Raw genomic sequence first — 13485 nt, 5'->3', positions numbered from 1 at the left:
TGACCTGTTACCTCTCAGCTGTGTCCTGTTGTTGAAGAACATCATTCTCAGGCCAAAGACCAGGTGGATTTCCTGTTCCTGCCACTTCCATTTGAATCTGCTCCGGAATTTGGCTGTTCTGATTTAAAAATGCAGCTTCTAGCCTAAATTTAGAGATGGCTAGAAATATTTGTATGTGCTGCCCTTTAGCTTAAATCCGTTCTGCCTTCATAATATTTACTTCCTTTATGTATTTATAAGGGACAGGCATATTCCCCTGTGTTGATTTTATTAGGTAAAGCAAGCCAGCCTCTTCAGTCTTTTTCATAAAATAAGCTTTCTTTTCCTCTCCTCATCTTTGCAGCTCTTCCAGCTTGAGTTTATTTTTCTTATGTTTGCATGACCACAGCTATGCAAAATACTCCAGATGAAAGTTTACCAGAGCCTCGTATAAAGGCATCAAAACTTCCTTTCCTCTTATATAAATAACCTTGTTTGATACATCCTACAATCATTTGCTTTTCCATGGCTGCCTTGCTTTGCTCAGACATCTCGCCATCAGCTGAACTGGGTCTGTAGTTTCGGCTTCCAGTTGTTGAGGTCCCAGAAGAGGACATTAGGCAAATTGTGTAATGGTTGATTTTTGCAGTGCTGACTATGGTCTCCATGAGCCCTGCTAGTCCTGTCTCAAAGCTTGTCCCATTTTTTTTGTATGAAAACCTAACCCATTGCTGTCCACGTGAGGACAGTAGCACTAGCACTGATAGCACCTCTGTCAGCGTTTGGGATGGTGGTTTTGCAGTAAGCATGGCCCTCCCCTCATCCCACCAGTGATGTACACTGCCACAAATTGGGAAAGCTGACACTGGCCTTGACCCAGAGAAGACAAAACACACGAAGGCATTTACATGGTGTCTACCTTCATCCTGCAGGATGCTGAATGGAATAAATCCAGGCTTCACCTGCCACTCCAGAAGCACCAGGCACTGCGCTTGGGTCCCAGTATTAAATACAGTCATGAAGCGGCATCGCTGTGGCAATACCTGCTTCTTTCCCTTGGGATGCAGGGATAAATCCAGTTCCCTCTAATAAATATGAGTGTACCCACAAGATATTTGAGCCCTATCCAGCATCCTAAATGCATGTGCCCACGGTTCATAAAGACAAGCAATTTGATGGCTTTTGTTTAAAGGTGGGTCTAAAAGTATGCTGGAAGGAGAGAAACTCCTGGTGCACGGCGCTTCCCAAGGAACATCCCTGAGCAAGAGGTGATGTGCTGTGTCTTCCTTGAAGCTAACGTAAAGCTGCTGACCTGCATTCATCCTGGTAGTGTTGGGTATGGATGGATCCCATGGGGTAGATCTGCTGTGAGTCTGTTAGCTGATGCTAAGGAGGAGTTCCCAGGTGAGCACAGCTAAGTCTTACCGTTCTTGGCTCCTGGTCTTTGGGTTCGAAGTACATGGTCTCAACAGGGCTTTGTTGGGAAGGCAGATAAAACGCATAGCAGGGGCCCCAAGAAGCTGCTGTTGTATGCAAACATAGCTGGTGGAAAAGTGATTAGAAAGAATGAATTAACTCACGTAGCTGATTTACACAGTGCAGCTATGCAGTGGGCTTGTGGGGTTATCAGAGCACTGGATATTAATCTGGGCAAAATTAATCTTGCTTGCATTGAATATTAGAATTATTTATGTTGGAAAAGACCTTTAAGATCAAGTCCAACTGTTAACCCAGCACTGCCAAGTCCACCACTAAGCTTTCTAAGCAGAAGCTTGATTTTCCAATGATTGCTCTATTTGCTGTCTGTTGAAGTGGTTTTTATTGAACAGCTTTGCTCTTATCAGACTTCAGGGGCCTTGTTTTATAAACAGGATCCGCAGGGACTGGGTTGCAGGAGTCCTGACATGAAGTACCTGCTGTCAGGGCTGTGCTGCACGCCTCAGCCTTGCTCTGACCCCAAAGCAAAGGGCTGGATGCTGGCAACAAGCCTGCAGTGCCAAGACACACTTGGTTTCAGGGAAGGAAAGCCACAAAATACTGATTTTTATTTTTTATTTCTTATCCTCTTGCAATGATCCTTATTTCAAAGAGTTTTAACTGAATGCGATTTTTATGAAAGAGGCATTTCTCAAAAGAGGAAGACAAGCAAAGAGCGCTCCTCAGGGGCTGTGTGATGACAAGATAAGTTGGGTATCTTAAAAAGCTCTCTATGTTAAAGCATTTGAGCTTCACTTCATCCCTGGGGTCCCCAGTTTTCTTGGATTAATCAGGTGCAGCAACAGCCACTATTTACAGGGGAGTGCGTGGGGATAAATGGCAGCGCCTGGAACAAGTCCAGGCAAAGGATGACTTGGGCAGGGCTTTGCTTGGCTGCCATGCTGCAATCCTGGTGATAAGATGAGCTGATAAGATTTCTGCTGGGGGGCTGCGGGGGCCGCTTATCTTTTTCCTGCAGCGAGGCCGAGTCAGGGAATTTGGCATTTTTAGCGCTTAGTAACAAGCTCTGAGTTTGGAGGAGTGGAAAATGTGACTCAATCTAATTATAAACTGCCTTTTCAGACAGGCTGGGAAGTTCCTTGTTTTGTCCTGCTCTCACAGGTTGTTGCTCTGAGCATCCAGGGAGACTGAGGAATGCAGTGGTAGGGAGAATCCTACAAAGGAGCAGACGTGAGATGGTGGGATCCGGTTCGCCTTTCCTTGCCACGCTCTTGAATGCCAGCTTCCCAGCAATCTGCTGATGGCAGGAATAAATTGTTGGGGCTGGTTAGCTATGCGGCGGCAGCACTAAACCCCCAGCACTTGGCATCACTGCTGTGTGGTATTTTTGCTTCCCCTTGGCCTTTCGCTTATAAAAAGTCACGCTGAAAGAAGAGCCCGGCTGAACTTTTGATTTAGGCTGTTGGAGGCTTTTCCTGCCCCCCGAACAAGGGAGAAAGCGGGGTGTGGGCAGCCCGTGCTGACCCCAGCCCCAGCGCAGGCGGGCTGCGCCTTCCCGCTCCAACAATAAGGCTAAACAAATCCTTCCAAGCTGCTTGCATGGACCCATGAAAGGAGGATTTCTTGGGACACTCAATGTTTTATAGTGACCTCCCAGTGAAACAGCTGTTGTGTTCCCTTGCCCAGGCAGTGTGGGACGCTGAATAGTGTCCTTATAACAAACACAGAGGCGCATCTGGAAAAGAAGCCGTCATGGTAGGAGTATGCAGGGATGGCATGGGCTGGGCGTAGCTGCTCAGTCTGTGTCACTGTGAAGCCGTTTTACTAATGGTAAAGAAGTTGTTGAGACCAAGTACTGCTCTTCGGGCAGGCAGGCACAGCCCCGGGCTTGCATCCGCAAAGGAAAGGGGTTGCTTTCTGTGCATGAGGCTTCACTTGTCCAGTTAATGGCTGGGAAATGCAGATTAGCAGCAGACACATGAACATCTCTTTAAGGTTTTCACGAGCATGTAAAAGTAGAGCAGCTGCTTTGCCGCCTGGTCCTTCAGGGGCTGAAGTTTGAACTTGAAGTCGAGGGCCAGGACCTGTAATCCAGCCTCTGCAGTTTTATTCTCCCTTAGCTCAGCTTTCTGGGCTGAAAGGTTTGAATTTTCTGAGGCAACACTTCAGTGCACAGAGACATGCAGGAAGAGTTTTGCAGGGCTTTCGCAGGGACCAGCTGAAATGTGCAGTTAGTTTAACTGTCCTGACCTACCCTGTGCTCAAGGGAAGCAGAGATTACTGGCTGTTCCCATATAGCTTTCAGTCTCTCAACAGAGGTGGTGAGCTTCTGCTGGTAATGAAGACTCGGGTCACCAAGGCTGACGTACTTCTGAGAGCCAGTGAAGTCTCTGGGCTGTTTTTAGACTTTCCAGGGCAGATGCATCACATGAAATGTCCTGGAGCAGCTTGGTTTTGTCTGTGAGCTCCTGCGCCTTTTGTCCAAAGCTTGCAGCAGCTCCAAACACCACCATCTGCTGAGGATACCCAAAAGCTCTGGGAGGTATCCCAGTCCCCTCTGCGGGGAAGTGCATGTGCTGAGATTCCTCCCTGCTCCTTGTGCCAAGTAAATGCAACTTCCCTTTCTTCAGGTTGAGCTTTCCCATAGCAGGGCACTGTGCGGTGACACCGTAGCAGTGCCCCGGGGGCAGAAGGCTCCAAAAGGTGTCCATCCTCCTTTCACCACTGTTTTCTGCACCTTGTGTTTCCGGGCAGGACCACTCTGATGTCCTGGTTTGCAGTTCTGATGTATTTGAGGAAAGGAGAAGGCATGTAAGATTAGAGGCTCCTTCTCACATCGTCATCTAGTTGCATATAGACAAGCCTTCCTGTCAGGGCTGTTCCTTGGGGCTAAAGGCTCACGGCTGTTGTGGTCTGATGGTTGTCCAGCTCCTGCCTTGAGCCATCGTGTTCCTTGACCCGATGCAGCAGCCTCTGCCGCAGGACCTGCCTGGGGCAGTGGTGCCTGGAGAGCCTGGCCACATGCACACCCCACACCCGATGGAGGCATGGGCAGAGCCTGCCTCCCAAAATGAGTCCATTCTCTGACTCGGAGCCTGCAGGCCCTGTGTTCTCGTTGCTTCTCTTGGCTCCAGGTTGGCTGTGCCAACACCACGAATCACTGCAGCGCCCACAGTTCCAGCAGCAATGGAGGGGGGATCTGAAACCGATGTTTGGCCCCAAATCTGCCTGCCTGGGGTATCTGATTTGGGGCTGAGACCGCCTGTTGCTTCTGCTGGCAAAACTGCCTGGTGCTGCTGCATTAGCCAGGGGATTAAGATGAAGTTGGGGCTTAGGCAAACAGCTTAGGTTTGACTCTTTCTCTGCAGTTATATTTGCATTTGAATTGCATTTGAATTTCCATTTTCTTTTCCCTGCCTGCTGGTTAATTGCTTGCAGAAGCCTGAGTGCTGCAGACTTGGTTTAACACTGGTTAGGTCAGTCGACTTGAGCACAGTTCAGCCTGCCTTCTGTTCAGGTGAAGAGAGGGCTATTTTTCATTATTGCCCATGTGTGTTAGGATAATGCTGAAGGAGAGCCTGTTGTACAGTAAATTGTCATCAGTAATTATGCTCCAGATGAAATCCCTGGCATGGGTCTGTCTCAGTAACAGCTGGACACGGGGAGGGGAAAGTGGCAGAGCTGCAGGAGTATCCACACTTGCCCCTGCCCAGAAGCGCTCAGGGACTTTTTAGGACTGGCATGAAAGGGTGCAGGAAGGAGCAGAGTCCCTGGCTGCTGCTGCTGCCACCTGCGGAAGGTCTGACAGCACAGACTGGGGAGATCCCATCGGATGCCTCCAGGGCTGGGAGGTGTTCATAGTGGTGTGCCAAAGGGAGACCTGTAGCAGGATCCTGTGGTACCTGTCTCCTGACAAAGGACTCGCTGCCTCCTTTTTGGAGGGTTCATTGGGAAGAGGAGGATTAAATACCTGGAGGATTAGAGGGCCACCGTTGTAGGCAACAATGTGGATTTTGCCTGGATTCCCTTGGAGGCAGCAGTTTTGCTCACTGCTCGTTTGCTTATCTTTGTCTTGTTGGCTATAAGGCTTTAAGATCTAAGTTTCAAAAACCCAAATCAAACCAAGCTATCTTCCTTCGTGAGCTGACTGCTCTTGGCTGGCCTAAAAATAACAGGCCGTGTCTATCTGAAAGGACTTTGTGAACAAGGTCTTCAAAACCAGCAAGGCCACTGTATGGATATAAAATCCCAAACATGGGTAATTTTTCTAATGGTCTTCCATACACTGCCAGGCTTGTGTAATCTTTAGCCGATAAGCATTTTTTTACAATTATCTCAAATAATGGGAAAACAAAGACAGCCTTTTTTATTTTCCTCTTGAGCAGCGGAAAAGTTATTTTGAAACCAGAGCCCTTCAGGGAAATGGCAGGGCTTAAGGCTGATATTTATTGCGTACACAGAAAACAGGGAAACTTTTAACATGAAAACTAGAGATCCCAAATCATTAACTATGTGTAGCCTTAACAAACACCCTTTGAAGCCATATTCGAAGGAAACATTGGTAGAACAGAGTCCACGGCTCCCTGCTCCCAGTTTCACAGCACCATGAACACAGCAGCAGCTGTGACCAGGACAGACCTCCACTGGTTAGCCTGCATTTAGGAACAAGTATTTTTATTCGGCCTCATAACCACTTTAATTATCTACTCTGATCTTGCTGGTCTCTTCCTTTGTCATGTGAACACAGATGGATTTGGCTGCCAGGGCAGTAGCTGTGTTTAAAGTAGAGCCATGGTATCAAACTCGTTGCCTTCCCAAAGATTTCCCAGGGCAGGCCCAGGCATCTTCATGGATTTCATAAGCGTAATACACATAAACTTGTTAAAATCACCTCTTGGAGAACCCTTAGAAACAGTCCACATCTCCTCACAGGTTGAATGCCGCTGAACTAGCTCAGCTCTTTTTAAATCAAGTTTAAGTGGGTTTATAAATGTTTTGCAACCGTTGCATCCCTGCTAGAACAAGTTGTCCCAGTAGGTGATGATTGCCTGGCCTGTTTTGTATTTTCAGGAGAGCCTAGTTTTCAGCGTGAATCTGTCTAGCTGCAGTTTCATTTTCTAGCATGGGCCATAAGAACATAAGCTCACATGTAAAGTGTAGGTTAAAAATGGGCTTCCAAGCAGAAATACTCAGACTGGCCTGTGCCTCCCTCACTGCCCATTTTGCACAGGGGTCAGCCACCTTTCCTAAGCGAGTTTGGCTATCAAGCATAGGAGCACATGTGATTGAAGGGAGATGCACCCTGAGACATGGGATTAGGTAAGGTAATGCTTGTTGTGGCTCTCTCCAAGTCACAGGCTGTGCCTGGGGAGGACAGAACAGCAGCAAACCCCAACTTCCAGGAAGGCTCCAGAGGATCGCTGTGGAGTGCGTGATCCTGTAATTAAGGGCTTTTGCAGAGTGCATGGAAAGGAAAGATTTGTTCCAAATGAAGCCCGAAATTACGCATTCAGCATGCATTTAACCAGTCACTATTAACATTTTTATCGTTCTTGATTGTGTAAGCCTCCATAGCGCTGTGGGTTTGTCCTGGCTTCTTAAGTTTCTGTTCCTGTTGTGCACCCAGCCCTGCCCTTCCCCCTCCCCAGCGGGCAGGTTAGTGGCTGATTTTGTCCAAGGAGATAAAGAGTGGCACCATCCAGCTTCTGCTACTGTAAATGCCAGGTTCCACTGGGCACTGTTCCGGTATCTCAGTTTTTAGAGGGTGTGATGAAATTACCCTTTCTTTAAAGGAACACAAGCGCAGCTCAGCCCTGCTGGCTGGGCAGGAGCAGCTCCTGCCTTTGTTCTCTCTTGGCAGAAGCGATGCCAAAGAAGGACAATTTGGTCCTTTGTTGGAGGAGGCCTGGAGGGAGGCCTGGCTCCCTGTGCCGGTCTCAGGTGAAGGGCTGGGGTAAAAGCAGCTCCTGTCATTGCTGTGGTGGGGTGTGTGTGTGCAGCGGCAGACCTGCCAAAACCTACTGTTGGCTGCCAGACACAGGAGTGAACAGCAAGGCTGAGGGGAAGCAGGTTCATGTCTCAGGGCCTCGGTTCAGGGGGGGGTACATCAGGGGATAGGTTCCATGAGGTGGCTTCTTCCAGCTGGTGTAAGCAGGAATCTCAGTTTCCTGCTCTCAGATGTTGCTGCTGAGGAGTTAACGAAAAGCTGTGCTAATAGCTTTAAACTCTGCTCTATAAACTGTACCCAGCGTGTGTCTCATGATGTGCTCTGCAGCTTGTCCAGGCTGGCTGAATGCGGGGCTGATCCTTTGCAGAGGCAAGGAATGCGGGTGGTGCCTGTGTGATCATGGCCGAAACCCTCTGCGGCTCCTGCACAAAGCTTTTTCATGCTCCTCTTACCAAAATGCCTTTGGGTCCTATGTTATTTTTGCAAAGCTGCACATCCAGGCCCTTCAGTGTGCTGAAACCCGCAGCAGGGGTGCTGTGTGAGCCCCGCTGCCCTCCCGTCAGTGTGCTGCCTGAACCCTGCACCAGGCATGTGGGAGGGGTGCCCAGGATTCATAGCCTGCCCGGCCCTGCAGCCCTGGGCATCGCTCCGCATGCCCTCCCAGGGGCTTTCCCAAGCAGGACCTGCGGCAGCCCCATCTCTGCGCTCGCTGCTGGACACAGGGGCACTCCTGCCAGGCAGTGTTCCTTGTGAAACTGCTGGCCCAGCTTTGCTTTTGGATAAACTATGGAATACGTGTGAGCTTCACAGAACTGCAGAGTAACCAAAGCCTCCTGCGTTGGACTGCAGCAAGCCCAGAGCCTCGACCTGGCTGCTGAATATCCCTGTGGGTCCCGAAACACCTTGTTTCCTCTGGGGAGATACCTCGTGGTGAAGCCCAGCCAGGGCACTTTGAAACTCGTCCGAGCCTGGGAGGTGGCAAAGCTCGAGTTACTCCCCCTGGGGTACCTATAGCCCCAGGAAACGTCACAGCCGGCCAGGCTGGCACTGTCACCCCTTCCACTGTGCAGCCTTAGTGGCTCCACAGTGCCTTATGATCAGTGAGTGGCTGTAGCGCACATGGATGGATGTCAGCTGGGGAGCTGGAAGGGGGGTTGCATCCACCCTCAACTACAGCCCAGGGCAGGAGGCAGGAATCCCCCAGGCTGTGACACATGTGGCTTTCCCCTGCATGGGGCAGGGAGCACCTTGGCAGGGTGTCAGCTGGGCTAGTGACATTTCGGAGAGAACATGGGTCTGCTCCACAAGAGCAAAAGGAGAAGGAGGCCTGCAGGGTCTGGGCCTGGGCTGGCCGGGAAGGAGACCTGAGGTTGGAAGAGGAGGGTGAGCTCAAAAAGGTACAAATGGATAAAGAAGGATTGGGAAGAGGAGGCAGCCAGTGAGGTTACTACAAGCTCACTCCTCTAGACTGTATGGACACCCCATCATTGCATGCTTTGGCCGTGCTTTTGGGCTGGGCAGTTTGAAGGGGAGGCTTGTGCTCTTGGACTGTGCTTCACCAGTCTGCACCACAAGTCATGTAAAAGAAAAGGTGTTGCTGTTGACCTAAAAGAGGTAGTAAATAGCGTGTTTGAGTCCTGAGGTGCCTGTGGTCTGGCCAAAGCCACCCATTGTTTGTTGTCTGCAGAAGCAAGGTACTGTTTGAAAGTGAAATCTTTCAGCTTAAGCTAACTCTGAGCCCTGGTTGGTGTGACATGTGATGTCCAGCAGTGCTCCAGTGCTGAGACCCAGCCTGGCCACACTGCCATGGCAGTGCTGTGCTGGCCGCATGTCAGGCTGCTGGAGCGATGGGCTGGCAGGGTGTGATCAGGTTAGGAAAGGAGTGAGAAGGCAGGAATGGGAGAGGAAGGGGTGGGAAGAGGGCAGTTGTTGGATCAGCTCTGTTGCGTGGTCTATCTTCATCCTCAGCTTTGTAGCTGTCCCCGTGACATAAACTCCCCTTCTGCCCTCAGAGAAAATGAACCATTTGTGCTTTGTAGTTGCTCAGCAAATGCTAGAGAGCTAGAGAGCCTGCAGGTGGGGGACCTTTGCAGGACTTCATGGCTTCCTGTGGCTCCTGAAGCCCTTTGGGACCAGTGCCCCCTGCAGAGCTCGTCCTTGCCACCATGCAGAGAAGAGACAGGCTGCCCCTCTCTAGCCAGGATGTTCTTCCTTAGTTACGCTTCAGGTTTTTTTCTTTAATCCTTCAAATTAAGTGTCATTTCTGCTAAAACCTATCCTAATGCTGTACTTCTAAAAGCACCTTCTTCTTTTTCTTCGGTAGATCTCCGAAACTGGGAAGGACTCCTTGCCTTCCTGGTTACACTGGAACGCGGAGAGCAGCTCCCTGGAAGGGCTACCCCTTGACACGGACAAGGGTGTCCACTACATCTCGGTGACCACGCTGCAGCCCTTCCCCAATGGGAGCTATGTGCCACAGACTGCAAACGTCTTCTCTGTTGAGGTCCACCAAGAAGACCACAACGAGCCTCAGTCGGTGCGAGCAGCCGTCCAAGACACGAGTGATGCAGCACCATTCGTGTGCGGCTCGGAAGAGCCGGTCACCATCCTGACTGTCATTTTGGATGCCGACCTAACAAAAATGACACCAAAGCAGAGGATTGAACTCTTAAGCAGAATGAGAAGCTTCTCAGAGGTAGAACTTCATAACATGAAGTTGGTTCCTGTTGTAAATAACAGACTTTTTGACATGTCGGCTTTCATGGCTGGGCCAGGAAATGCAAAGAAGGTGGTGGAAAATGGGGCCTTACTCTCGTGGAAACTGGGATGTTCTCTAAGCCAAAACAGCGTCCCCAACATCAGCAAGGTGGAGGCTCCAGCTAAGGAAGGAACCATGTCTGCCCGCCTGGGCTACCCTGTTGTTGGCTGGCACATTGCTAACAAGAAGCCTCACCTCCCAAAGAGGATGCGGCGGCAGATCAACGCCACCCCTACACCTCTGACTGCCATCGGGCCACCCACCACTGCTGCACAAGAGCCACCGACCAGGATTGTCCCCACCCCAACGTCACCCGCCATCGCACCTCCAACGGAGACGACGGCACCCCCGGTCCGGGAGCCCATACCGCTGCCGAGGAAGCCTACGGTTACCATCAGAACAAGAGGCCCCATTGTCCAGACACCCACTCTGGGACCCATCCAGCCAACCAGGGTAGCAGAAGGCACCGGCACAGCCATTGTGCCAATTCGCCCCACGATGCCAGGGTACGTAGAGCCCACGGCGGTGATCACACCACCCACAACCACCACCAAGAAACCAAGAGTCTCCACTCTGAAGCCAGCCACACCATCCACCACAGATTCCTCCACGACAATGACGCGAAGGCCTACTCGGAGACCCAAAACGCCCCGTCCGACAAAGCCCCCCAGCACCACCAGATCCCCTATCTCCAAGCTGACAACGGCCTCGCCGCCAACCCGCGTACGCACCACAGCTAGCGGGATCCCCCGGCCCTGGGAGCCAAACGAGCCACCCAAGCTGACAAACCACATCGACAGAGTCGATGCGTGGGAAGGTACTTACTTCGAGGTTAAAATACCATCGGATACCTTCTATGACAAGGAGGACACCACCACTGACAAACTGCAGCTGACCTTGAAGCTGAAGGAGCAGCAGATGATAGAGGAGAACTCATGGGTGCAGTTCAACAGCACCAGCCAGCTCATGTACGGCATGCCTGACCACAACCACATAGGGAAGCACGAGTACTTCATGTATGCAACCGACAAAGGTGGGCTTTTTGCTGTGGATGCATTTGAAATCCATGTCCACAAACGCCCGCATGGGGACAAGTCTCCGGTGAAGTTCAAGGCCAGGCTGGAAGGGGACCACAATGCAGTGGTGAATGACATCAATAAGAAGATCATGCTGGTGAAGAAGCTGGCTCTGGCATTCGGTGACAGGAACAGCAGCACCATCACAGTGCAGGACATTGCCAAAGGCTCCATCGTAGTGGAGTGGACGAACAACACGCTGCCCCTGGAGCCCTGCCCCCGGGAGCAGATCCGGACTTTGAGCAAAAAAATTGCGGATGACTCCGGCAGGCCGAGCCCGGCATTCTCCAACGTCCTGCAGCCAGAGTTCAAGCCTCTGAACGTGTCGGTGGTGGGCTCTGGCAGCTGCAGGCACATCCAGTTCATCCCAGTGACAAAGGATGGAAGGGTGATCTCAGAGGCAACGCCGACGGTGGCTGCAGGCAAAGACCCCGAGAAGAGCAGCGAGGATGACGTGTACCTGCACACCGTCATCCCCGCTGTGGTGGTGGCCGCCATCCTCCTCGTGGCCGGTATCATTGCCATGATCTGCTACCGCAAGAAGAGGAAAGGGAAGCTGACCATCGAAGACCAGGCCACCTTCATAAAGAAAGGTGTGCCCATCATCTTTGCCGATGAGCTGGATGACTCCAAGCCCCCGCCGTCTTCCAGCATGCCCCTCATCCTCCAGGAGGAGAAAGCCCCGCTGCCCCCCCCAGAGTACCCCAACCAGAGCATGCCAGAGACCACACCACTCAACCAGGACACCATCGGGGAGTACACGCCGCTGCGGGATGAGGACCCCAACGCGCCGCCCTACCAGCCTCCCCCCCCTTTCACCGCACCCATGGAGGGCAAAGGCTCCCGCCCGAAGAACATGACCCCGTACAGGTCGCCGCCACCCTACGTGCCCCCTTAACGAACAGGAGGCTCTCGGGGGGAGAAGGGGCCTCCACTCCAGCTCCACACCAGTGCTGTCTGTGGGCCGGCAGCCCCCTTGCCAGCCGGGAACACAGAACCCCAGCAGACCCTCCCCGGCTGCGCCCGCCACACTCGTGGGACTTGGGGGGACACTTGTTTTATTTTTGCCTAACAAGCTTTGGTTTTATTTTATTCATAGAAAAACAAAAAATCTCAGCTCAAACATGCCTTCCTGGCGGCTGGGCTTCGGGCCAGGGCCGGGCGGCGGGCAGGGAGGGGACGGGATGGGTCGGGATGGGTCGGGATGGGAGGAGCAGGCAGCACTGGGGTAGCACTCTGGGTCTCCGCTGTTTGCCTTTAACACTAACTGTACTGTTTTTTCTATTCACGTGTGTCTAGCTACAGGACGTAACATGAAAGGTAGCCTAAAACAAAATAATTAAATTCAAGGGACTTTCTGAAGTCGATGGTTTTAAGTTTTTACCTTTAATCTGCTGTTTCCCTAAACCGGGATGTGTAGGTTTGGGAAAGGGGAGGGCAGTGCTGTGCTGCAGCTGAGCTCCAGGGCGATATGGGGCTGGTTAGGGAGAGACCCTGGAGGGCAGCCAGCCTCCTCCTCTACCTCCTTAGAGGTGGGGATCAGCTTCTAGGTTTGGGGGTTGATTCTTTTCTTTTAATTTTGTTTGTTAATCAAAGAAATCCTATTTTTCTCGCACATCATGCAGTAGTCATCACTTGAGTCAGACTGGCCGCGGGTACCTCGGGGTTCAGCACTGTGCCCGGAGGGCGAGCGGGGCCCCCCAATGCAACAACAGCTTCTCCACTTCCCCGCTAGTACTGGGGTGGGGGTTGGCCTTTTACTGAGCAAAACCCACACGCCGTGAGGTGTCTGAGTGATGATGGGGGGTTTTCTCTGAGGCTGGTGCTGTCTCTTTGCCCCTGCTCTTGGAAGCGGTGCTGGAGCAGCCTCCCCAGCGCCTGGCTGTGGGTTGTACACTTCCTCCCGGCTGCTCCGTGCCGGGATGCTGCTGGAAAAGATAAAAAGTTTAAAAAAAAGGGGGGGGGGGGGGGGGGGCGGGGAGACAAGGGGGAAAACAGCAGGACAGGATCAGTTAATAGTAAAAAAAAAAAAAATCAGTCAAGTCTCAAATCTACTTTTTTACTAGATTTTTGATACAGCCTCCAATCGTTTATTAAAGGAGTTAAACCCGGTGTAGCGCTGCCCGCCGTTTGTACGAGCTCGGCCCCTCCGGCCAGCCCCGGGCTCCGCCGCCCCGCTCAGCCCGAGCCCCTCGGCCGCCTCCTCCTCCATCGCTTCACTCCCTTGTTCTCCGTGGCGCAACCACGGATCCGCGCTGCGCTTTCCCCGGGCGCTCTTTAGGGTCCGT

At 51.8% G+C, this 13485-nt stretch overlaps 1 protein-coding gene across 4 annotated transcripts in view; it reads left to right on the top strand.

Moving 5' to 3' along the window:
- DAG1 (dystroglycan 1) overlaps positions 1–12812 on the top strand; it is a 54084-nt gene extending 41272 nt beyond the window's left edge. For all 4 annotated transcript variants that reach the window (XM_030500719.1, XM_030500720.1, XM_030500721.1 and 1 more), the window contains one exon: positions 9687–12812. In XM_030500719.1, the coding sequence (XP_030356579.1) occupies positions 9687–12095 (2409 nt within the window). In that variant the 3' untranslated portion in view covers positions 12096–12812. The remainder of the gene's footprint in view (positions 1–9686) is intronic.
- Positions 12813–13485: the final 673 nt, after the last annotated feature.

The sequence above is a fragment of the Strigops habroptila genome, chromosome 11 (genome assembly GCF_004027225.2).
Source record: "Strigops habroptila isolate Jane chromosome 11, bStrHab1.2.pri, whole genome shotgun sequence".
Taxonomy (NCBI): domain Eukaryota; kingdom Metazoa; phylum Chordata; class Aves; order Psittaciformes; family Psittacidae; genus Strigops; species Strigops habroptila.
The sequence above is the reverse complement of the archived record's forward strand: the minus strand, read 5'-3'. Positions and strand labels throughout refer to the sequence as shown.